The 27,242-nt window shown below is 37.2% G+C and overlaps 1 protein-coding gene across 1 annotated transcript in view; it reads right to left on the bottom strand.

Annotated features, from left to right (window-relative positions):
* Positions 1-27,242, bottom strand: part of EYS (eyes shut homolog) — an 854,603-nt gene that overhangs the window by 553,196 nt on the left and 274,165 nt on the right. Inside the window, exons 13-15 of the mRNA XM_042016808.1 lie at positions 22,982-23,095; positions 20,609-20,731; positions 7,457-7,561 (exon numbers count right to left, since the gene is read on the bottom strand). Of these exons, the coding sequence (XP_041872742.1) occupies positions 7,457-7,561; positions 20,609-20,731; positions 22,982-23,095 (342 nt within the window). The remainder of the gene's footprint in view (positions 1-7,456; positions 7,562-20,608; positions 20,732-22,981; positions 23,096-27,242) is intronic.

Below are 27,242 nucleotides of genomic sequence, written 5' to 3' on the forward strand. Positions count from 1 at the left end.
GGTAGTCTTTTTGGCAAGCAGAACAACAGCTTCATGTTAAAAATGCTGCACTTTCTTATCAGGCAGCTTTGAAATCAAAGCAAAAAATATCGTTACCAATTCTATGTTAAGCATCATTGTGCAGCAGCAGTGTGAAGAACCGAATGATTTTGTAAACTTTTTCCATCTGTTATCTTGATGATTCACTTTGTTTTTTGAGTCACAGCATGCAACTGTTTTTCTAAGGTCTCTCCCTGGAGTAAAAACTTTCATGTATAAGCATCTACTTCATAACAAGGGTTGCCAGAAAGGTTTGAAAGAAAGTACAGTCTTATTTCATGGTACACTAAACTTTAATAACAGCAACACCTTCCAAAAAGGAAGAATTTGATTTACAATTTCTCTGTGTGCGTGTTTACTCTTAATCAGAAGTACTGCTCCTTTGATTCAGTGTATTAGGTTGAACAAAAATTGATTTTAGGTTGAATCCATCAACTGATAGGATTTTCTGCTTCAAAATCAGTCTCCTTTAGCAATCATGCTAATCATCCAGTAATCCCATCAAAAAAAAAGAAGTATTTATGTATTCAGTTAAGTGTAGCTGGGATAATACATCACTGAGGCACAAACAGGCATGGGAAAGAAGGTGTGTAGTAGATGTAATGTTTTATAAAAGAGAAAAATTGTGCACCCAGCCTAGAACTGTCTGAGAGCAGAAAAAGAGACTATTTAGGGAGAGATTATTAGTATAGCAACTTCCAGCAATCTGTTCCCTTTGAAGCCTTCAAGCATTCAGAGGTATTAAAGAAGTCAAAGGATTCTTTAGTATTGACTTACAGACTTTTTGGTTGTGAATTTGTCTAATCCTTTACCAAACCTTCCAAATAAATTCTCTAGTTATATCACATTCTGTGGTAAAAAATAGAGAAATGCAATGTCATCTGTTAAAAGTTATGTTTCTAAGCTTCCCTCATGCTTGTCTTCTACAAACTTAAAGGGTCCTCACTTTTCCATAAGGAACTCACTACATTCCATTGAGCAATTTTGATGCCTTTCTGAATATATTGAAAAAATCCAGCATCTTGTAGATTAAAATTTCCTTAAATATCACACAAATATTGCCTGTGGTCACATTATAAATTTTAGAAAGAGATTCCTCCTTCTTCCTCAAACTGTGCTTCCCTACTTGACCATTTCAAGGAATGATTTCCAGATGACAGACTACTGTTGTAGTAAACTATAGCTCTTTTTGTTAATTTTGTTTGCCCCCTTTTCAAAATTCAATATGCATAGGTAACCATTTTCTAGTGAAAGAATAAATTAATACTCATGAAAAAAATGATAGTTGATAAATTCTTGAATATTCATAAAAAGTTTGGCTTTGGAAAAACATTGCATATAAACAAACACTTATTCTTTTCAGCCACAAACTTGATAAAATTTAACACTGTAATTAAGATTATGCAGAACTTTTTTAGATCCGGTCAAAATGCCTACAGTCTTAAAGACTTTGTGTAGGTACAGGAGTTCAATTCAAATTCACCTTAAAGTATTATATTGATACAGTAAAACTGGGCAAATATTTCTTATTTAATAATAGAATCACAGGACAACTTAAGTTGGAAATGATGTCTTGAGGCCATCTAGTCTAATAGTCACTCATAGTAACACCAGCTAGATCAGGTAGCTAAGGGAACTGTCCTGTCAATTTTCGAATATGATTCCATGGATGGGGATACCACAAGCTTTCCAGGAAATAAGTTCCAATAGTTAACCACCTTCATAGTGCAGCTGGTTTTGGGGTTTTTTTCACCTTAATGTTGAATTTTCCTTTATTCTGACTTGTGTCCATTGACTCTTGCCCTGACAGAATTCTGACCTTTAAGAAAAACCTTGTTCTGTCTTCCCTGTATCCTCCCAGGAGGTAGTAGCAAACCCCAATAAAATCTCTTAGCCTTTTCTTCAGGATGAAGAGGTCCAATTTCTTCAGTATCTCCATTTTCATGGTGTGGATATAAATACGCTGCTAGCAAGAATTTTTCTTGCTTCTTTCCAGTCCCATGAGATACTTTTCTCTCTCACAGAAGATATTAGCAGAGTTCTATAAGCTATGAACATCTGTGGCCTTGCAAAGCCTTGTTTATAGTACAGTAGAAAAATATTTTGACTATGGATGTTTTAGGATTTTAGCCAATCACCCCAAGGGATGGCTGATCCTTTGACCAATTAGACTATGAAAAAAAAGGTCTATAAAAGAGTTGTAAAATAATTAAATAAATCAATCTTGCTGCACAATTCCTGCTGTTGGATCTCTCTTCTCCTCCCTACCACTGCGGGATACCATGATATCATGGCACTTTGCTAGATTTGCCCCAGTAAGGCAATGTCCTTTTAGCAGAGAATGCAAAAGTGATATGGTATTTCCTACACAGTTTCACAAGTCTGTAGCAGGGCATCTCACCCCCCACAAGAATTTATCTGTTGTTTGTTAACTGGTCAGATAACTCAAGCAAGACAAGCTGTCTTGTAGTGAGTTATTTTGGCACTGTGGGGTTAATGCTGGTCTGGCATCTCCCAGCTGCCAATGAACATCTTGCTGTTGAAGTGAGATCTGGGAAGATAAGCCAGATTTTTGACTGACCTTTTGGTACCTCCCTTTATGACTGCAAAAGCAACACCAAACTTTCACAAAGCAGAAACCTGTATATTTTCCTGGAACTGTGTGGAGTTTCTCCCGTGAGTAGGGACTCTTCACAGTTACTCCCCAGGTGTTAAGTGGAAGAATCTGTGCACATTATTGTCATTCCAGTGGTAAATTACATTTGACTCCTAATCAATACTGGTTTTTTTGCTAGCTTTAATGTTTGTCCCTTTATATGGTGCACTGTTTTTTGTTATGCTGTAATCTGCTAGTACTTCTTTAGTTTTATACTGTGTAGTAAGCAGTTCTGAGTAAGATCTTTCATCTGTTATCTCTTGTCTGTTTAGTAAATAGTTCATTTAATTTGTAAATAGATCTGATTTGCCATCATTAGGACTTGTGGGCCAGAGTTATTCTTTAAATTTAAACTGCTGCTGAATTCTGAGGTTTGTCTGAAGCTTCCACTCATCCCATGACACAAGTCACGAGTAGAAAAATAATCATCTACAGACTTGCTAGCTGCACTCTTCCTAACACAGGCCAAGATGCCTTCCCACAAGGATGCATGACTGGCTCGTGTTCTACTTGTTGAACACCAGGAGACTCTCAGGTCATTTTTGCAAAGCTGCTTTTCAGCCAGCTGGGCACTAGGTTCTACTGGTGCATGGGACTATTCCGAAGCTGAAGGACTTGCATTTCTGTTTGTTGAACTCTGTGAGATTCCTATAGGCCTGTTTCTCCAGCCTGGTAGTGTCTCTGAACAGAAATAATAGCTTTCAGCATATTGTAATGGGCCAACCCTGGCTAGATGCCAGACACCCACCAAAGCCTATCAATCCCCACAAAAAATGGGTGGGGGAGAGAAAATATAACCAAGGGTTGATGGGTTGAGACCAGAACAGAGAGAGATCACTCGCCAAATACTGTCATGGGCAAACCAAACTAGAATCAGAGATATTAATTGAATTTATCATTAATAAAATCAGAGCAGGATAATGAGAAATAAAATAAGACCTTAGAAACACCTTCCCCCACCTCTCTCTCCTTCCCATCTCTACCTCCTACCCCAGGATAGCAGGGAGACAGGGAATAGGGGTTATAGTCAGTTCATCATACATGGCTCCTATCACTGCTTAGGGTGAGGAGTCCTTCCCCTGCTCCAATGTGGGGTCTTTCCTGTGGGAGACATTTCTTCACAAACTTCTCCAAAATGATTCCATCCCATGGGCAACAGTTCTCCACAAACTACTTCAACACACGTTAATCTTCCACGGGGTGCAGTTCTTCAGGCATAGCCTGCTCCACCACGTGTCCCCCACATGATGACAAATCCTACCAGGAAACCTGCTCCACCATGGGCTCCTCTCTCCAGGGGTCTGCGGTCCCTGCCAGGAGCCTGTTCCAGCACAGGCCTCCCATGTGTTCACAGCCTCCTTTCAGGCATCCACCTTCTCTGGCATGGGTCTACTCCATGGGCTGCAGGTGGATCTCTGCACCCCCATGGTCCTCCTTGGGCTGCAGGGGCACAGCTGCCTCACCATGGGCTGCACCATGGGCTGCAGGGGAATCTCAGCTCTAGGACCTGGAGCACCTCCTGCCCCTACTTCTGCGCTGACCTTGGTGTCTCTCATATTCTCATCTTGCTTTTTTCTGGCCGCAATTACATCTGAGCAGCAACTTTTGGTCTTTTTCTCTTCTTAAATGTGTTATCACAGAGACATTACCATTATTCCTTATTGGCCCAGCCTTGGCCAGCAGCACGTCCATCTTGGAGCTGGCTAGCACTGGCTTTCTTGGACATGGAGGAAGGTTCTGGCAGCTTCTCAAAGAAGTCACCCCTGTAGTCCCCCAGATACCAAAATCTGGCTATGCAAACCCAGAAGGGTTGAAGTCCTCCATGAGGACTAGGGTTTGTGAATGTGAGGCTGCTCCCATCTCTCTACAGAGGGCCTCAACCATTTGGACTCCTTGGTGGAACAGCCTGTGGAAACTCTCACTGTAAAGTCACCTGTCCCCGCCCTTTCTTTAATCCTGACCCATAAGCTCTTGGCTGACTCTTCATCCATCCCCAGGCACAGCTCCATGCACTCCAGCTGGACGTTGAGATAGAGTGCAAACACTGCCTCCTCCTCCTCCATTGCCTTGCCTGTCCTTCCTAAAAAGCCTGTATCCTTCCATTTCAACACTCCAGTCATAGGAATCTTTCCACTGTGTCTCTGTGATGCCAATATCATAGCCATGGAGGCATGGACACATCTCCAACTCTTTTCATATATTCCCCATGCTGTATGCATTTGCAGAGAGCCATTTAAACTGGGTTCCTGATGAAGCTGATTTATTGGCTGAAATTCCTCTGTGCTGTCCTTCAGGTGCTCTATTGCCTTTCTTCAATCCCTAAATACTGTGTAAACCATTGATTTTCATCCTGCATTTTGCAGATGGGTAAATTCTTCATGAAGACTGTATCTAACAACTGTTCAAAATAGTAGTAGAAAATGTTTACAGTCTGAGATTTCATATGTGTACTTCTTACAGCATTTCACTATTAATTTCATGCATATGATCTCACTTTTTAAGTGTAAAAGGAAGATGTTTTCATACTTATTGTTGTGTTTGTGATTTCACGAAGCTGACAAAATGAGATGCGACACTTGGTTTATCCCCAAGGAAAGAGTAACAAAATATAGTCACAGTCTTTCAATCAGAAAAGTAAAACTAACTTATTGCATCAACGTGTAAGAATTCAGCCTTAAAAAATTATCCAAATCAGTAATAGTACTAATACTAATACTAAACCCTTCAATATTCTGCATCTTGAAAGCCTATTGTAAGACTCTCATGTCTAAAAAAGTAATATGCAAATGTATATGTATGCACATGTATAATATGCACATACACATACTTCTATATATAATAATATCCATAAATATTATACATATATTCATATTATATTCATGCTCATATACTGTTACTTAGTGGCAGTGCTGGCTGTGAGTTTCTGTATTCCACACATCAATAACTTCCAAGCTATTTGTACATTAGACTTGAAATAGCTCGTATACATTTTTAAAACATATATAGCTCTTATAGGGACACAAAAATTTTGAACCACTCCTTTTTCCTATACCCTTTAAGTAAATGCTTCTGTCTAAATACAAGCTTGATCATCTATCCTTACATTGCTAACTTGACATTGTATAACAAGGTTTAATGCAATGTAACTGACTTAGGAGTATTAAAAACTGCAAGTGAAAGAGTATTATCACTTCATGTTTTGCTCACTACTTTATGATTGGCTGACAACAGCTGGCCCACAATAAAGAAAGCAGGGGTTAAAAAAAAAAGAGTCATATTATGCAAGCGTCACATATTTTAATTATCTGGTTATATTAAAAGATAGTACATTCCAATGTGTAAATGCTGGCCCATAGCACCAATCCACACTGAAAGGCCACACTGCAGCATATAAGTTCATATCTCATTAAGATACTGTTTATTTATTGGACTCTATGATCTCAGAGGGCTTTTCCAACCTAATTGATTCTGTGCATCTGTGAATAAAATTATGTATGCTGCATAAAGGCAGAAAAGTTGATCTACTCTTACTGACAAATTCAGATATTGCTGGCTTCTCTCATTACTGCAAGCAACTGAACTGGGTTCGTACAGCAGTGTTTCAGTGGGGGGCAGGTACAGGGGTGGCTTCTCTGAGAAGCTGCAGAAACTTCCCTCATGTCTGATGGAGCCAATGCTAGCCAACTCCAGCTGCTGGCCAAGGCTGAGCCCATCACTGACTCTAGTAGCACCTCTGGGATAACATAGTTAAGGTGAGGGAAAAAACTGAACTGGGCAACTGTAGCCAGAAAAAAGTGTGAGGATAACAAGAGAAACAGCTCTGTAGACAACAAAATCAGTAAAGAAGGAGAGGGAGGCGGTGCTGTAAGCACAAGAGCGAGATTCCCCTGTAGCCCGTGGTGCAGTCCATGGTGGGGCAGCTGTGCCAGTGCAGCCCATGGAGGTCCATAGTGTATCTGAGATACACCTGCAGCCCATGGAAGATCTCATGAAAAAACAGGTGCATGTCCAAAGGAGGCTGTGACCCCTCCTGTGGGGAGCCTGAACTACAACAAGCTTGTGGCAGCACCTGTGGCCCCATGGAGGAAGAAGCCCATACTGGAGAGGGTTTCCTGGCAGGAGTTGTGACTCTGTGGGGAACCCACACCTGGAGTGGGCTGTTCCTGAAGGACTGAACTCAGTGGAAGGGACCGATGCTGGAGCAGTTTGTAAAGAACTGCAGCCCGTGGAAGGAACTTATGCTAGAGAAGTTCTTGGAGGACTCTCTCCCTTGGGAGGCACCCCACACTGGAGCAGGGGAAGAGTGTGAAGAGTCCTCCCCTTGAGGAAGAAGGAGAAACAGAAATGATGAGTGATTAACTGCCTGCACCCAGCTTCCAGCCAGGGTCAACACACCGCAGTAACCCCTATGACAACTACTGTATAGCTTGTCCACATTTTCTTTCAGAAATTAAAAAAAATAACTTTTGCTAGTAGAAAAGATGGAAACAAAATCATGCTACTAGCAGAGTTGGTTGATTTCTAAGGCTTTCTATTCGTCAGTTTGGAAGTCAGGATTTTGGGTATACAAGTTATATTCTGTAAACAAATTCTGCTGACACCACCTGCATAACAATTGTAGCATATGCTTAAAGAATACCTGTTCATCCTTCTCTTTTCAAGCAAAATAAATTACTACTTAGTCATATGCCTATGAAAAATTCTATTTCTTTCTTGAATACCACAGAACATTTCTCAACTAAATATCATGTGACTTCTTACCTGGCAAACAGCTACAGTAAAATTCACCAATCAAATTGTGGCAATGGCCTCCATTTTTGCAGGGCTTGGAGGAACATTCATCAATATCCGTGGAACAATTTTTGTCTGTCCGAAAAGAAAATTAAACATTAAAACTATAAATCATTCTGGGAAAGCAGAAATGCTGCTTCACGGTGCAAGTGACAACTGCATAATTTAACTTTTCCAGGTTGGAAACACTATTATATTTCTGCTTGACAATTTTAAAACTAGAGATATTCATAGATCATAGCTGATAGTTAACAAATTAAATATTTTAAAGAAATAAATATGAACACCATTTGCAAAAACATCTTTTGTATATTCTAGCATCACAACTCAACACCATAATTACTAGGGCTATATGCCACTTTGAAAAAACTGTTTTAGAGATTTAATAACATTACTAACAATAGGAAGAAAAAAATATTTCTCAAGGTTTCATGCATATTTCCAGATGAATGAAGCAATTTCTCAGATCTAAAGAGAAACCCACGAGTTCATTCAGCTGTTCCTTCATTTTTCTGCTTTTAAAGAGATTTAACTGAGCTGTAATTCAAACTTATTCAAATCTGAAACAACAAAAATATAGGTGAATATACAGAAGATACCCAGAGGGGAACATTTAGAAGACAATGGAATAGGTGGCTTACGAAAACAATTAACTCATTGAACATGCCAAACAAAATCCACTCTCCTGTTTCTCTATTGTGCACTGCATTAATTTAGAGAAATCCATAGGCTGTTATAAATAATACTGGGATCTTTCTGAACAAAAATTGATCAAATATTAGTGGGACAACTGTATGGACTAGGAGCTCTCATGAATACCAGAAGTTAAGGCAGAGACAGAGGGAAAACTGTAACTGTCACTGATGTGAACAAGCAGAACTTTTGTTGGTGTTCTACGTAAAAACTGATGCAAGGTTCCTTGTATCACTCAAATCAGACATACCGGATAGGTAATGCATCCCAGGGACCTCAGTCTAGGGAGCTGAATTAAAGGATCATATGAGGTTTCTGGGGTCCCTCTTGGACAAACAGACCTTAGACAATTCTAGATTCATTGCAACAATAAATGCATGGCTGGCAGATGGTGTCACCTTGCAGTTTTGTCTTCCTTAACTATATGGTGTACCTTCAGCTAGCACGTAAAAACAGTATGTACACAAAAATCAAACTAAATGGGCAGGAGAGAGTGAGGAGAAGACAGAGGAAGGAAAAAACCCAACGCCCACCCCTTTGTACTGTTTTTCTAAAATAATTGTTTAGAAAAAAGTTTAAGGGGTTGGAAGCAGAAGTTCATAGACAAGGATAAATACTAGGTAAGACTTCAAAAATTATGTGGAAAATACTGCACAGTCACATAGTATGCTGGATTTAATGATTAAATACAGATCACAAATCCAGTAGAATCAGTTTAAAGAAACATTAAATTTTTTATAGCTAGTGGGTTTTTCTGTTGCTGTTTTGTTGGTTTTTTTAATATTTTAAATAGATAAAAGAACTAGCAGAATACTTAAGAACACAAGACTTGGATTGATAGGGTATTTAATTACAAAACCATAATTTTTGAAAGGAATAATCATTCAAAAATTCAGAGATATTTGAATGTAGTATTGGTAGTGGAAAAGGTAACTGCAAGTTACTTGATTCAAAGTTAAAGGGAAAAGTACTCTCTGATTATAAAGAAAGAAATGTGAAAAACTTAGCTGAGAGCAGTCAAAATCCATGGAAAGGGAGAGGAGGATGAACAACATAATAACAAAGGAAATCAGAAAAACTGCAAAGAATGCAAAGTTCTCATTTGAAACCTGATAAAGAGTGAACATCTTACCTTTAAAAGGTAATTAAGAAAGCTGCTACTTTCTATAAGTACACAAGTAAAAACTTCCTTTTTGTGGGATATTAGGAGATCAACACAGCACTACCTGGTTTTCAAAGCATGAGCAAGCCCAACTGACAAAAAAGTAGGTCAAGTTGCTAAGGATAACCTAAAAAGTACAACATAAATATCCAGGCTTGAAATCAGACCAGCAAAGGCATGTAGCTATTAGATGGTCAGGGTAACAAGAAATTATGCTGTATGTACTTCAGTATTAAAGATTAAGGAAAGCTATGGATTTCCATGCAGTGAAGAAGGATGCTCACTGATAATGGCAATCATGCAAAATTATTCAACACTTCTTCTGCCTCAATCATCAGTAAAAAGACCAGCTGCAAAGTAGGACATTATCATAATTGATACCTATGATTAAAGGGCAAAACTTTGGTGTTGAATAGAGAAGAAAAGCTGTAGAATTGTCAGATAAGTTAAATATTCAGATAGGCTGCTCTGATGAGCTAGAGCCTTGGGTACTGGGTACTAGTGGACAAAATCTCAACAGTTTTCTTTATAAGCATGTGAAAAATAGGTAAAGTACTCGAAGACTCAGTAACATCAACCTTTAAGAAAAGAATGAAATACAGAGACATGAAATTATAGATCCATTTGTGAAACTTCAGTTCCTGGAAGAAATATTAGGAAAAGTTGTTAAAGCCTTTACTTGCAAGAACCTATAAATATAAAATATTTTTTTTAAAAATGAGCCTTATATAAACAAATTGGTTCCCTTCTACTCTAAATTTACACACCTCGTGGATAAAAAAAAGCTGGCAGCATATGTCATGCTCCTTCTGTTCACTAATGTTTCTGCTATCTTTTGTGAAATCCTCATAATTGGTCTAACATAGAAACTACAAGAGAATAGTATGAGATAATTCAAATTTTTTGGAGAGCCATATTCGTACATTAGTTATCAGTGGTTTTACTACCAGACTGGATCAATGAATTGCATAGATTTTGAAAGAAATCTACTGCCCATTAGGTTCCACTCATTCTTTTTCAACAGTCTAGATGGTGGACAGCAAAGCTTGCTGATGGCAACACAAAAAGGTAAATTGAAGAACAGGATTAGAAGTCTTCATAAATTTTAACAAATTGAAGATGGAGTTTGAAGTAACAAATGTAATCCAATCAGAACAAGTGGAAGATACCATACAGAAAATCATACGTAGGAACAAACCCCAGAATTTTGTTTTAAAACAGTTTGCTGGGATACATAAAAAGGGACATACCCAGTTAGAAGCATAGAATAATCCTTCTATTCTCATCTTACTGGAGTAAAGCTGCAGTTGGAGTACTTTGCATTGTGCAGTGAGGTGCATTCAAGAAAATTGTGGACCAAATGAGAGTCCATATGAGCATGTTAGGAATGACAAACAGCTCAAAAGCATGACCTCTCAGTATGAACAAAATGAATGGGCCTGAAAAGTCTAAATAAAGAAAATTTTAATAGAAATGTGATGACAATCATAAAATAAAAAATGTACTTTTGCAAAAGTCATCAGTTTGCTGTGTTTGTAACGGACAGGATGAGAAGTAATGCATTTAAACTGCATTGAAATATTAGACAATAGGGAACTCCTTCTAATAGTATAATATCACACTGGAAAGATTCCCCTAGAAAATAAGGCATCCTTGGACTTCTTAAAGAAGATACATGGGTGAGAAAGCAACATAGGATGTTTTGTGGTTTTTGCTGGGATAAGGATGGAACAGATTATAGCTATTATTTTGTTCTAGTGTTGTGATTATATAATTTACAGGGCATACACTCTGTTTATAACACTGAAGGAGGCCCAAAGACTTATGTTTGTGTAGTGAGTTGGATTGTCTGGAAACTTGCTTTGTCTCATGGTAAAGGTCATAAGTTACTTGCTGTGTGATAACTGAGCTCTGACTTTGGAACCTAGTGCTTCTATCCAAATCTCTGTCTCTATTTCTCCATTAAAGCACATTTCTGCACTAGTCATATAAAAAAGAGGTGAGTCCGGGCTTGCAGCAGACGAGAGAAACAGGATAAAAGTGTTAACACTAGCAGGAAGAGACAAACACATTCTTCATGCACACCATAAATGCACATGGTTGAAATTACAGGGGGACAGATACAAAGGCCTACCCTTCCAAAGAAAGCAGTATAGCTTTTGGCACATTCAATCTGAACTCACCGCTCAAATCCTTCTCATGAGAAAACCATAATGAGACAAATGAGGCATTTTATACTTCACTGAGTCTCTTTTTGTGTAGGTAAATGTGAAAAGTCCTTACTCTATTATTTCAACAATGACTTTTAAACAGGTACTTCTGTCAGAGACTGAAATATTATATTTTATGACAAACATTTTCTTAAAGGACTTTTAAAACTGTATTACAAAAGCTGAAGAGAAGACTCCCACACCCTGAATGGGGTCCTGACTGAGGCCTTACACCGCTCGCTGATGAAGATAAGATAAAGTAACAATTCAGGGCTGGGGACATTCACTGAGCACAGGCTTAACACCTCCAAGATGAGGACCACAGCCCCAGGGCTATCAGCTGCCAGGCTCAAACAGACCCTCCAAGGGGTGGAGGGAGGAGAGGTGCTGGGTATCTTGGAAAAGCCTCTGGTCAGAGGTGCAGAGCCCATCCTCCACTGTGTAGAGGAGCCCAGCTGAGGGGTCCTCACTGGGGGGAGAAGCTTATCCACAGCAGAAGGGGTGACATGGCCCAGCACAGGGGCCCCCCAAGGGGTCCCCAGACCCTGCACCAGAGCACCAGAGAGGATGCAACAGACCCTCAGTGTTGCAAGGGACAGCGTGTCAAGCCGGCCCCTGCAAGGGAGGCACGTGGGCATTCCCACCTGGCCCGAAGTGTATATTAATCCACGGAATTCTGCACCCTTCAGCGTGTGGCAGCGTGTGGCGGCGTGTGGCATGTGACAGCATGTAGCAGCGTGGCCACAGCGGCAACGGGGGACCCTCACCACCAGCAGATCGGATGGAGGGGAGCAACGAGACGTCGTTGGGACCCTCAGATGGGTGATTGCTTCCACCTAACCCCTGTCACCTCTCCCTGTTCCCCCACCCCCCACGCACACTTTTCTTTCTCTCTTTCTTTTTTTCTTCCCTTCTCTTTGCCTCTTTTACTATTAAATAAAATACATCCATTTTTTGGCAACAACATCTAACCTCGTTTGGTTTTAATCTCATTCCTGGGGATATTTTGAACTTTCCTGGTTCTTTCTGGTTTATGCTCAGAGTCTTAGCTTGCTTCTCTTTCCTGGGTCTAAACCGGATTGTAACAACTTCATTTCTACTCTCACTTCCTTTCCTGCATCTCCCTTTCACAGGAGACCAAGCCTATGTGACAACTGAAATCTTGTGATAACTTTTGTTTAGCTAAACAGTACATTTTTCAATGTACTGCAGGTCACTTCTGGTCACTTGAAGTTTTTAGATACAAGCACAGAAAAAACCACACATTATAGCTACTGAACTGTAGCTGAGCTGTATGTGGGGAAACAACAAAAGCAATTTGAAAAGGACTGCTGAAGACCTCAGCATATGAGCCCTATTGCAGTGCTGTGAGAGAAAAAATCCTCAGATGTATTTAAATAAAACAAAAAAGGAACATTGATGTGTAAAATACCTCTGCATAAAACATTGATTAGAATGTTCCATATTTAAAAATAAATGGGGAAGATGCAGGAAAACTACACAGTTTATTCAACAACTGAATAAAGCATGCTGTCAGTAAGGGCTTAAAGAGCTCCATCTGTTTCATTTAGAAGAAACTAAACCAAAAAGTGACTTGATTACAGAGTGTAAGTATCTTTACAAAGAGAAAATACTTGGGTAGCAAGAACTTTTTCATTTTGTGTAGAAAAGGTAATGAAATGCAATAGCTTGAAGTTGAAGACAAAAATTTAAATAAAATATTTAATATAAACTTCTAAATCTGATGGTGATTACTACTAGAAAAAAATGCCAGTGAAATTCTGGCTTCTTTTCATGCATTCAAATCAGGATTGAATCCTTTTGGATTCATTGTGTGCTTTAATCAAAACTAGAGTAATTAGGTTCAGTACAAGGTGGTTAATGGCCAACATTAACTGCCTTCTGGTATACAGACCTAATATAGAGCATACAACCAGCAATCTATGGATTGTTAGAAGACTTGCAGAATAAATACACTCATCTTTTAGCCCTCTCTGTGTCTTTCTTGGGAAAACATCAAAACAATTTAGTGAAACAACTATATTTCTGTGACAGCAATAGCCCACCCTGAGGCACCCGGGCTCTGTAGCATCACTGTCATCATGTGAAATGCATATATCCTGTTCTTGGAGGTTTTGGAGGTTACTAGGATAACTAGGTGTAAGGTGCTGCTCTATTGTTACCAGAGTAAATAGGCAATGCTGTTCTATTTCCTGCCTGGCTACAAAAAAATTAATTTTTATGAAATTTAATTTTATAAAATGGCTTTTAAAACATCATTCTGCATTTAACACATTTCCTCTCCTGCTTCAAGACTCCTCAGTAGTCTTTGGCCAACTTACTATTTATGTCAAGAGAATCAAGCTGTGGTATGATGTTCCCACTATCCCCACTGCAGCCCTGAGGCCCAGTACACATGGCATTTCCATTGCTAGCATTGGGCCACTGCCCAGGTGTCAAGCTAAGAGCAGAGGCCTCAGGACTTTGAAAATCACCTTATAGATCATCTAGTGCCAAGCCCCCTGCCACGAGCAGGGACACTTTCCATGAGACCAAGTTGCATAATTCCCCATCCAACACATCCTTGAACACTTCTGGGGATGGGGCATCCACAGAAAATAAAGAAAAAATTCATGACAAAGAGAAAAGCCAAAGCGTAAAGAACAAAAAAAAGTCAACAAGTTACTAAAGATGGCACCAAGTAAGAGTCCTACTTAGTGTGGTCATACCAAAACTGAGAGATCATACCTTTTATAGTATGGCTCTATAAAAGCAAAGGATGTCAAAAGATAATTGCCTCAATGGCTAAAAAGACAACCCAGTATATACTGGGAAATATAATTTAGTATCAAAACCTCCAGTATTATGCTAGTTGGTATTGCAAAGGCAGTGTTGCACAACAGAATTTTTCCAATATCAATGATTCAGTGGATTTTTTCCAGAAGAGGAACCATATACTAGAAAAAAACTAAACAAACCCAAAATAAAACCATTCTTATCTAAGATGCCACTTCTGTCTCTCAAATTCATTAACAGAATATCTGGGAGGGATCAAAAACATGAGCTGGGGAAGTTGCTTGGAGATTGATTTTTTTATGTCAGGGTTTATTCACTGATTGCTCAGGTCATAACAGAAAATTAAGTCCTAACAGGTTTCTTGAGGCAGTTATAATAAAAATTTTGATTAAAATTCTGTCTTGATATTCATATGTTATTTTCCAGGTGTACTCAGATGTAAAAAGTAAAATCAATGCTCACTGTGCTGTCATACTATTGTTCATTGTATGGTGTCATCCATGATATTAACATAGAAAAAATATGGTTTTTTTATGTCAAGGAAAAATGAGGTTGATTTCCCACTCAGGAAGACTAAAAATTTCAGCCACGTGTTCCAGTATCTTCTCTGTGTTTTAATCACTGTATGAGCTTTTCTAGACATGATTGTTTTTCTTTTTTTTTAATTTGATAAGACCCTCCTAGCAACCAACATTTTTAAAATTGAAAATCAAGCCTATTCATATAAAATGATTATTTTCCAATTTATCTAAAAGTAATTAAGTAGGTAGTCACACCCAGAAAGATGTTAATGCTCTTCATATGTCATCCATATCAGTTGGAATCACTACTAAAAAAACCAACCATTATATATGAAATAAAAGGGATAAACTGGAATACAAAAATAATCTCATAACACCTTCAGAAGAGCAAAGATAAAGTAAATTTAATACAAGCTAATTAAAGTTTTGATTGAAGACTCAACTTATCTTCTGTCAGGTGGTTCTATTATTATTCACCCTCTAATTTAAACCAATCATGCTTAGCATTTGCAGATGGAATACTATTGGAGAAATGTGCCATTTGATTTCTCAGATAAAAAACCCAAGCAACTTTGCTTATATTTAAAGTGACTGGAAAAAAAAAATTGATTTTCTTTTCTTTCATTATCTTTCAAGTGCAATTCATTAACTTTTATGTTATTTTATCAAAAATTTTATATAATGTAATTTGCAGCGTGATGAAACAGACTATTCTGCACTCTACTGAATTCTGAATTTTTTTCCCATTCAAGTGTTCTAACCTGAATTCCTTCCAAGGAAGGCAGATACACTTACACACGACATGACAATAAATATTCTCCAATAACTCAGAAATACATAGTGAATGCATTTCCATGTATGCATAAATGCTGTTTATTTTCCAGCATGTTAACTTTGCACACCCCACAGTGGGAAGCCTGCCCTCAGCAGCCTGCCATTTACAGTGTTTGTGGCAACCAGCAGCCCATCTGGACTGTTCCAGCTGAGCAGAGGCAAGGAAGTCAGCCCGTCACTTCCCCATGGCCTGCTATGAGTCAGAGCTCTGCTGGCCAGGAGACTGGGCAACCATCCCTTTCTGTAGTCTTCAGCTTCCAGGTTTTGTTTTGGTTTGAAAAACATTAACACTTTGACTAGAGATCAGACAGAGGCATGCTGTTTAAATGAACTTGATCATTAGGGGATATCACAGAAATAACCTGGCTTTTGAGCTCCTTCTGTGAGGGCCAAAAGGGATGATTGATGTGGAACAATAAACTGACACACGAGATGCAAGCAAGACTGAGTTTCTGTGACTGAATCTAAGGATGGGTGAGCATCCACAGATCACAGAATCAATTAGGTTGCACTAGACCTCCAAGATCATTGAGTCTAGCCTTTGACCAATCATCACCATGTCAAATAAACCATAGCACTAAGGGCCATGTCCAATCGTTTCTTGAACATCTCCAGGGTTCCTGACTCCACCACTTCCCTGTCAGCCTGTTCCAGTGCTTGACAACCCTTTCCATTAAGAAATTCTACCTGATGTCCAACCTGAACCTCCCCTGGTGCAGCTGTGTCCTCTTGTCACTGGCAGCTTGGGAGAACAGGCCAACCCCCACCTTGCTAGAACCTCCTTTTGGGTAGCAGTAGATCTCTCAGGCCAGTTTTTTCCTTTGAATTGTTTGGGACAGCATTTTTTATGATTAGCACAGAAAAGAGGATGTAGTAACTCAATAATTTTGTACTATGCAGCTGTCCTGATATTAACTAAAAGCATTTATGTCAGGCAAAACGTGCCTAAAATAGAATGGCTTTTGCAGGCTTACTGAAAACGAAGCTTAGAATACCATAGAAAAAGAATACACAGGAAATATTTTTGAAAGCCAAGAGAAAGGTATTACCTTATGTCTTGTGATGGGTTGAGCTGAGCTCCAAGACCTTGCACCTTGTATAATTTTGGTTTTCAAATGTTTGGTGTTGAAGTGCCCACTTGCTTAGTCACAATATCTACTACAGAATTCCTAAAGCTTAATAGTATGAGACATGATAGAGGAAACAATATAGATTTGAAAATCTATTTAAATTTAACATGCTTCAGAAAGTATATTAAAAGGCTTGCATATTTATTTATTTTCTTGTGTAAATTTAAGTCAATGTGTGACTGATGGTAGATTCTGACTGTTGATTCATACTGTCTCATTGTAACAACAAACATTAATGAGACACAGGCAAAAATTAGAGGGAGGATAATTTTACACATAGAGAATTCATATGGACCATGATACAAGTGAGAAAGTCAGATTAAAAATTTCATGCATATAAACTACAACTACAAAATTCAGTGCTAATTGATGAAGTAAAAATCACTTTGGAATCATGTTTTCTTCTACACAGTATTCAGTGGTGTCACCTTACTAGCACAGGGATCACCCACATACATCCACAGTTGTGAAATTCTTTTAAATAATAATTAATTAAATAAATAATTAAAGCAATCTCTTCCAACATTTAAAATAGGCAAAGGGTTTCAATGGGCAAAATATAACCCCATCATCTTTTTAAGATTAAAACCCATGCCTTCTCATCCCAAAACTATGAATTACAAAGTTCTCTACTCCCAGTGACTTATATTACCAGAGAAAATCCACTCAAATAATGAAAATGGTCAGTAATCACAACTCATAAAACTGCTTCTTCCTTCTGTATCATTGATGAATTCAACACCATCCCACTGAGGGCATTTGAGAGCAAACTTTGATTGAAGAGAAAGTATTTACCTGGTCTTTCTCAGGAGCTGATTTTCTTGCCAGGGTAAAGGAAACTCCATGCAGCAGGTTCCAAAAGCAGCCAGAACTCTAGCGCTCACCCTTTCAGCAGCAAACAATTCAGCTGGCAGCAGAAGCTGCAAGACATCTCCCTGTTCCTCTCAGGACCCTCTCAGATGTTTTGGATGTTCCTGTCCTGCTGGCTTTCCTCAGCAGGACAGAGTTGCTTCCACCATCCAGCCCTGCTCCCTGTTACACACATGGCACTGCCTCTTCCCAGCTCTGTTCCCAGGAAAGGACAAAGATCCACTATCTCCAGACCACCATGGCCAAGGCCATTCAAGGCAGCCTTCCTGTCCAATGCTGCCCTTCCATCAGAGCTTTAGTGCACAAGGAATGTGATTCTAATCAGGATTGATGCTGCCACGCACAGATAGTAAACAGGAAAATAAACAAACAACCACGCCTAAGACAATTTTGTACCTGACCAGCTCAAATGCTAAAGTTTTGTTGGAAATTGCTTTTAATATGATAGGAAAACAAAAGTGTGTTTAAAAGAAAATAAAATGTAACAATCAGTCTTATACGTTTAGTGGACTTTTTCGAATGTTACTTCCTTGATCAAGTCTCATTAGAATACAAGGTGTGATTGACAGGGCATTAGACAGATCTGTTGAAGAATTTTGTAACATGTGCCTTCATCAGAGCTAATTTTTATCAACTAACTGTGCTGTTTATGGTGCTTTTCTACATTAATTATGCAATTTCTCCATTGCTTAAATATTAAATATTAAGTGGATAAACAAAAATTCTATATATGTTTCCTTTAGCCCTTAAACAGCTTTTGAGTTTATCACTGCTACTGTAGCAATATCTTTGTGCACCATTTATATAAATCTTAAAACTCAGAAGAACATGGAGCACGCTTTTGCCACAGTTTGCTTTTCTATCTTGTAGAAGATAGAAGCCCAAATATCAGTATTTTGCATCAAAGACTCTTTCTAAAGAGGCTGAAGCAGTTGTTGGAAGGCTTGGAGAGAGCAGACCTAATGAGATCCACAATGACTGACTGTGAATTAATTGTACAAACAGCATGAGCACAGGCAAAAATATTCAGTGTAATCAGGAGGACTGTTGTCCCTACTTCTAATTCCAGTCAGTAGGCTGGCTTATTTTTTTTCTTATGGGAGCTGTCCTGTCTCACAAAAAAAACCAATATGAAGTGAGATCAATAGCACATTCGTGATGAGAAGTCTCTCATGTAGGAAATGCAGGAGAAAATTGAGTTTTTATCATAATAGCCTATTATGCAGTCATGTGAACTTCTATGACTGCAATATAGGCCTCAAGGTATCCATTAAAATCTACTTATAACTCACTTGTAACTGTTTTACTGTTGACAGATCCTGAATCCTTCCTGTCTTGGAGTGAACAGGGATGTTATTGGCAAACTGTTGGTATCAGTATGAATCTAGGATAAAGAGTTCCTCCTAAGGAAGACATACTCTGTCCCAGGCTTCCTTGGTGATGCACACACACATTTATTTGTAGTTCTGGTTCTATAATGTGGATTCTATCACATCCCAGAATAGTGTAGCTGTATTTTCAAATGAACAGCTTTCCTTGCATAACCCAGTTCAAACTGACTGTTAGTAATCTACTACTGAAAAGTTAAGACATTTTCCATTTTGGTTCTAGCAGCATAGGAAAAAGTTTTAATAGCTTCCTCTTTTAAAATTATTGCATTGAAACTTCTATCTGTAGTAACAAATACTTTGTAATCACCTCTGTTATTTTCACAATTGATGCAAAATAGATATACTGTGCAAACTCATAACAACAAATCCAGTTACCAAAGTAAAAAGGAGAGGAAGATCTGACAGGAAATAGATCACATCCCAGTTTTGTAATGCTGAATAATATAAGAATATGTTTCCATGGATCAAGAAAACTCACAGATGTTGGTGGGAATTACAACTACCATTACTTTCACAGATTCTAAATCTCTGTATATTCTCTTACATTCCTTATGTCCTGTCTTCCTTCTTTTAACCATTGACAAAAGATGAATGAAGAGCTTCTAAACTGAACGTCACTGGTGTTACTACCAACCTGAAATGCTCTATTTACAACTAACTTAATTTTGCCTCCTCATCCTTCACTGTTCTACTTGCTTCTTTGACCTTTCATTTCTCCATAATAGAACTCTTCCATTTTTTTTTCCTTTCTCTCCACTGGTCTCCACACATTTTGAACTCTCCAGACAAATCTGATTGGCTTTTTATTACAAGATCCACTAAGTGTGTATGATTTCTTAGACTACCACTGCTTGTTTTTCTGTTACTCCTTATGACTAATGATGCTACATTTGCCTCTCTGAAATCAGCAGCTGAAAGTCAAGGTGTTCAGTGCCTGACATAGTTGTTAAGATGACATATTTTTGGAGACAGTTTTACTGATTTCCCCATAATCCTGTTAGCCGCTTCTGGCAGAAAGCAGAGCCTTGAAGACTCTTCCTGATGGAAGAGCTGTTTTCTTAAACCTGTTAGACACGCAAATAATTGTGCAACTTACAAGCAATTTATTACAAGGTTCTGATGGCACCTTTCTTAAAGAGAACAAAGTATCATTTACAAAAATTGTGTTCCTGTTACCATCTCAATCAAGTATGACTGTGATAAAGTCTTCTGAAAGAAAAAGAGCACCAGCTACCTGCTCACCTATGTTTCATAGACTAGGTGTTTTCTGAAAAACTTTTTTCTTCTATGCAAAATACAGTTTTGCTTTCCATTAAGTAACCAGCAGCCTACACACACTGCTTTCATTTTTATCATATTAAGAGGGAAAGTAAAGCAGATTATCAATTGCACAGAACACTGAGTTGATTTTATTTTTATTAATGCTAAAGCACTAAAAAAAATGCTATTAATTTCAGAAAAGAAAATAAATATGTTAACTATTTAACGTCTTTTCCAGGTTAAAAGAAATCTTACCAGTGAATCCTGGAGGACAAGCACAGCTGTAGTCTGCAACCAGGTCTACACAAGTTGAATTGCTTTTACAGAAACCATAAGTGCACTCATCAAAGTTGATTTCACAGTTCAGGCCTTCAAATCCTTGGAAATAAAACCAAAGAGCAATGCATTATTCAGCTATATCTGTGTCTTATTTTTCTAAAGCATGTCTTTAGGTCCCTTGTTTTCAATTTACTCTTGTAAAAAACGATCTTGAATCCTTACGAAAAAATCATTCTAAACGTTTTTTCTGCTCTGTCATTAGTAGGAAAATGCATGTTTTTCTGTCAAATATACTTTAAAAGGAGTCAATAAATGAAAGCACAAATTTAGGATGCTGTATGTTCATTAATCTAGTTGAACTTTTAGTTTAGCAGACACGAGAATTTATGTATCTGCTGCCATTTTGACGCCATTACAGATGAAGCGATGCTGGGATTTGGACATCTGCTCTCAAAATAAAAATCAGCTCTTAAAATCTCTCTTAAAATCAGCTCTCAAATATTTGCTTCTCTACTTTTTCTTTATTTGTTTTACAGAATCCCAAAATTATCAAGGTTGCAAGAGGCCTTCCAGGTCATCCAGTCCTACCGACAACCCAGCACCGCCACAATCACCCCTGAACCATATCCCCAAGTGCCACATCCAGACACCTCTCAAACACTTCCAGAGATGGTGAACTCACTACCTCCCTGGGCAATTATTCCAATGTCTAACCACTCTTTCAGTGACTTTTTTCTTGTTTATTAATATCTAATTTGAACCTCCACAATTTAGGGACATTTCCTCTCATCCTTTCGCTAGAGACATGGCAGTAGAGACAGACCCCCACCTCAATAAAACCTCCTTTCAGGTAGCTGTAGAGAGCAGTGAGGTTCCCCTCAGCCTTCTTTTCTACAGACTAAACAACCTCAGTTTCTTCTGTCATAATGACTTTTAGCAAACTCAGAGGTCTAACAGTGGCATTGTTTGTAGCTGAAATTGCTAGAGAATCTCCTCTCCAATATCTGACATTTCATGCTCTTGTAAATGTATTCTAATGCATGGTCATGCTACAAAATGAGTATCATTAGTGCTGTCACAGGCCATGGCTGCAGGAAGACCATGACTAATGCTAAGCTATCGGAACCCTCAGTGCAAGGCATATTCCCATAATTTCTCAAACTGACCATGGAACCAATTTCCACCGATCCTTAAGTCATAAAACTTTAGAATTACCCTTAATTCATTAATAATGTATAAAATAACAGTTCTTACTTGCATTTAGAGTTTAATCAGACCCATGTCTCGCATGTAACACCTAAGCCACAAAATTACCAATGTGGATGCCAAGATTTATTTTTGTATAAGTTGGTTGGGCAAGCTTAAACAGCAAAATGATCTTCTCCAAGGTTAATTTCCAGCTAACTTCCAATATCTGTTTTGGCTTCTAATTTAAGCTAACTAATGACAGAGGCTGTACTTATGAGAATTATTTGTGGCAATTTCATCTCTTGTGATGAGTTTCTGAAGTAATCACCACTGGAATGACTGTATTAATATATACATACCAGGAATATTGTCAGCTATTAAATCTGCTACCATGAGTCCATATTTAGAAAATAGTATAATTTGGAGATTAAAATAAAAAAAAATTTAAAACATAGAACATACTAGGTTATAAATCACAACCTTGGTTTTGTTTTTAACTAAAAATCCATTTAAAAATATTCATAAAAAACCTATTTGTGAAAGCATTAAAGAAAGAAACTGTAATTTAAAATGTTTTCAAACATTTTAGGTTTTCTTTGACTAATATTTTATTGAAATCACTCATTTTTTCATACAGTACTGATAACACGGAGCAGTGTGCATTTTTAAAGAGACCACAGGTGCTGAAAATCATATTACTTTTGTCTGTGAAAGTTCTAATAGATTTTTTTACTTGTGGCTTACTAAAGCTATTATGAACATTGTAATTTGCTATGATTAGTCAGAAATCTGCACATTATTAATGAAGGTTATTGATGACACTGTCCATGGAATTCATGTACTACCCATTTGTGTTTTCTCCACTGCTTCAGACTTTGCTAAAATCATGAAGTTCTGATTGAAAAAAGCTAGCACTTACAAGTATATCTGTCTCCATTCTTAATCTGTCTCCATTCTTAATGACTGTGGTTGTTTTGGTAGACACATTGACTTGGTGGATGAAGATAAAAATGAGACTTTGCAAAGGAATTAATAACTTCCATAGAAAGGAAATTTTGGCTTTGAATGGCTTTGAAGCCTGTCAAGAAGATGTTTTGCAAACTGCAGGCAGTTTTGAAAATTGTCAAAGATAATAAAAATAAATTATTTTGAACAACTTACCTTCAGGGCAAAAGCAATCATAGCTGTTGACATCATTCTGACAAACAGCACCATTCAAGCAGGGAGCTGAATCACACTCATTCATTTCTGTTTCACAATACTGGCCTGAAAAACCTGCAAATGAAGTAAGATAAGCTTTGATTTTCTTTGTCATTATGTATGCTATTAGCATGAAACTTTTATTTCAAATAGTGTTCTTTAACTAAACCAAAACGTCTTAAGATCCATAGTCCCCTGGAAAAGGAAACTTTAAGTCAGAGATTCTGTATTTTATTTACAAAGGGTTAAATTTTACTCATTTCTTATTCCATATTACAAATACATCTTTTTGATGGAATAAGGCAATAAACAAAGTAGGAAATGCTTCCAGAATGCAAGAAGACATTCATAGCTGTATGAAAACAAGGTAGAAAGTTTCAGGTGTTTTTCTTGTTTAGAATAATTTTAGTATTTTTGTGGTATAAGAATGTTTTGGTTTGGACTGACCTTAAAGATTAACTAGTTCCAAGCCCTCTGCCAGGGGCAGGGGACACCTTCCACTAGACCAGGCTGCTCAATAACTTTTTTTAAAATTTTGCCACATCAGTATAAGAAAGAGTACATCAATTATCTTTCATCCACTGTGTTGTCCTTACTACTGTGGAGAGGAACAAAATACAGAGTGCAAATATACTGAGGCGTAGCAAAGATGTCCTGTGTGAGTCAGGTCTCAGGACATGGAAAGTGCATGGCTCAGATACAGTACATAAGGCTGTTGGGTTTGTTTCTAAAAGAAGGAAAGTGCACATCATTAAAACAAAAATCTGAAGACTAATTAAACTTGCATAAGGAGAGAGTAACTCAGTTTTCTTATTTCTTACAGGTACTTTGAAACACTGTATGGCGCACAGGTGGCGCAGTGCCAGCAGTGGGGGCTGCATGGGGGTCCTGTGAGGAGAGGAATTTGGGGCTAGAAATTTTTTAGTAGACCTACAAAACAAAACAAAACAAAACAATTAAGTTAGCTCTCACTGTGGGGAAACAGGGCAGAGTTACCCACTTGCCCCTAACTTACATGTGCTAGATGAAGACAAGATGAATCGGTATTTTTGTAAATAGCTACCAAAGGTACAAGATTTAATCTGAAGAATAATGAAGAATAATAGAGACCTATATATTTAAATTTGTTTTGATGATACTCAATATTGAAGAAACTTGGGAGGGGGGAAGAAACACCAATGAAATGAGCTCATGCTTTATACATTTAAAATGTAAAATTCAGAGGAGAAGAAAATAAGAATAAAAATCTGTTTTGCATGTGAGAACTGAAGAGACAAATTCCTTTTGCTGTGCTTTAGAGCATTTTGACCTTTAGGAAAACAAAAGTGGTCAGGCATAGCTGACAACCTACTTTAATTTAACTGTTACAGATTATTTTTTTAAGTTTTAACAAGTTAGAATTGTTTTCTAGAAGTTATGTTCTTTTGAAAATGTTAGCGTTTATAACCTATAACCTGACACCTATAAGTGAGAAATAGCTACCTAGTTGGAAACTAATTCAGATTGAAAACTTAACTAACTGCAATCTGGCCTAAATAAGGTTTGGGCTGGTGGGTTTTTTTTTTGGTTTTTTGTTTTTTGTTTGTTTGTTTGTTTGCTTGTTTGTTTTTTCATTAAAAAGACAAAAATTAACAAGTACAGAAGGACTGAGAACAGCATCTTATTCTTAAAAATGGAAAAAAAATACTTCTCCAAGCTGTTCTTTTTTTCTTTTTTTTAGCATTTATCCCTATTCATAAATTATTGAAAACATCACCTTGTAGAGAGCTTCTTAGAGGAGTTACTGGGAAGTTTATTAGGTCATTTTTGAAATAAATACTGAGCAATTTTATAGGCCTTGATGATAGTGTTAAAATGTTTTAGGAACAACTGCTGCCATTTCAGGATCAGAAAAAATCCCCACATTTTGATCCTACCATGTGAAACAGTCTGAAATCTGAAAACAGAAGTGACCCATGATCTCCCAGCTCTCAACAGGACTGGTTGTGATGGTGCAACAACTCCTTGTGATGAGTCATGACCTTGTCACCCTTTCTCAGGAGTGATGTAAATATCCAGCAGTTGTATTCTGACATTCTGAGGATTTTTGTTACAGAAGGACTAGAAGGCAAGGGAAAATATCATAGGGGCAAATACAGAGCTGCAGGTAGCAGAAGCTAATTTGTAAAGGTTTTCATTATATAGTTTACTTCATTGCTATGTTATAAACTTATGGATTGGAAGGGAAGAAATTAAAGACATAAGTAGAATCTGTCTTTAATAGAATTTGGTGCATACAGTGTGAATTATCCATTCTGAAAGAGCTGAAAGGAAAACATATTGATAGAATTTTATTTATTCTTGTCAACAGAATATGTCCTGCAGAGAGAAAAAAAATTAAATTTAGTTTTTATCCCAATTTTTTTCTGCTGAAGTAGAATTATTCATTTTTAATATAATAATAATATAATATAATATACTGTGATTATGTTTATTTCTTGCTGATCAACATACCAATAAATGACACTTCTTTCACAAACATTAAAAAGCTCAACAGGACTGGTTGTGATGGTGCAACTTAATAGGCTGAAGGAACATGAGGAAAAATAAGCTTCATTTGTATTATTTTTAAATCAAGAGTGAGTTGAGGAATGCTTTTAGGTACATTATAATCCATGTATTCACACTTAATTACTTGTGATATAATAACATTAAGTTAGGCAACAAAATAGAAGAAACTAGTAAACTAAAATATAAATATTTCTGCATTTTTGAAATCATACAAGTTAATCAGTTCCATACATTTGAAAATATGAAAATAAATGTATCTGTATAAGTGCTCCAAACCTTTGTGCTCTACCCTCTGACCTCATAAGATGACTTTGGCAGACACAACACTGTGCTCTAGGAACCAGGAAAATATTCTGTTCCTTCATCCATCCAGCTCCTCTCTCCATTAGCCAGTGATAAGGGGTACCAGAGATACACCTACTCCTGAATAAATATTTCCATGCAGTCAAGTGAAAAGCACGTGTCCCATAAATCCTTTCAAACAGTTGAGAAAATGTTTATGGGAATCTTTTATGTAAAAATGTATTAATGTCATTGTGGTTTAATCTAGAGTGATCCTTAAAAATAATATAAAATGATATAGTATACATGTAATATACATATATAGAATAGCATAGTACTGTATCCTATCATATCATAAGTAATTTTATCATAAAATAGTGGGTTTATATTTGTATAAAATAGGTAAATTGTGATGTCCAAAAATATTTTCATATTGCCTTCACTGAGTGGCAAATAGCTATGATCAGAGCATATAATAGATGATGCAGCTGTTCCACGACTTTCTTTATGCTGAAAACGCAAGGGTAAAACCCATCTGAGAGATGAATTAGAAGTATTAAACTATCTTGCTTCAATTATTGCAAAGAAGGAATTCATAACTCAGAATTTCTGGAGTCAGAACTGGAAAAACCTGTCATAATTATTTACTAAAGATATAATTTCATTATTTTTTGCCAACACACACATACATAGCAGTAAATATTTTCAGCTCTCAAGATTTATATCTCTTTATTTGGACTTCCTCCTCAGATGAGGATGAGATCTTTATTCCACTGGTGCTAGTCATAGTTTCCTTTTCTAATATAAATATGAGAGAAAGCATAAAGAGTCAAGAAAAGTAATAAGATTTACTGGAAAGTAATTTTGTGAAAGCAACATTGTTTGCAGGACTCTTTTACATATATGAAGTTGCTTTAAAAATAGACTAATTTTCATAGAGTTGTAGATATTCTGTTAAAATATATATGCAGACATCTGACTCATAAACATATTTCATGTGTCAAAGCCTTAACATTATTTTCTTTCCTGTAGCCTAATATTAAGGAATAAATCATATAAGGAAAAATATTTTCTGTGTGTCATAAATAATCCAAGAAACTCTAGGTCAAATTTAAAAAACAAAATAATTTGTTCAATAGAAATAGGAAATAAATATAAATTTCTAATATTTGATACCTGAGAATTATGATTCCATATTCTCACTCCTAGCAGAAAGTTCTTAGTGAAAGAAAAGGGAATCTGCATTATGAATATGTCAGAAAATTGGGATACATCCTCCCTGGATGCTTAAATCTACCAGATCCAATTCTTGCTCACTAATGGCAAGAAGTCTTTGCTATGAAATTTTATTTTTAATAATACATGTATTTTTAAAAATGAAACAACATAT

Source organism: Corvus kubaryi, unplaced genomic scaffold (assembly GCF_017639235.1).
Source record: "Corvus kubaryi isolate FWS band 111438036 unplaced genomic scaffold, C.kubaryi_AGA036_p1.0 split3-73, whole genome shotgun sequence".
In the NCBI taxonomy this organism is placed as follows: Eukaryota; Metazoa; Chordata; class Aves; order Passeriformes; family Corvidae; genus Corvus; species Corvus kubaryi.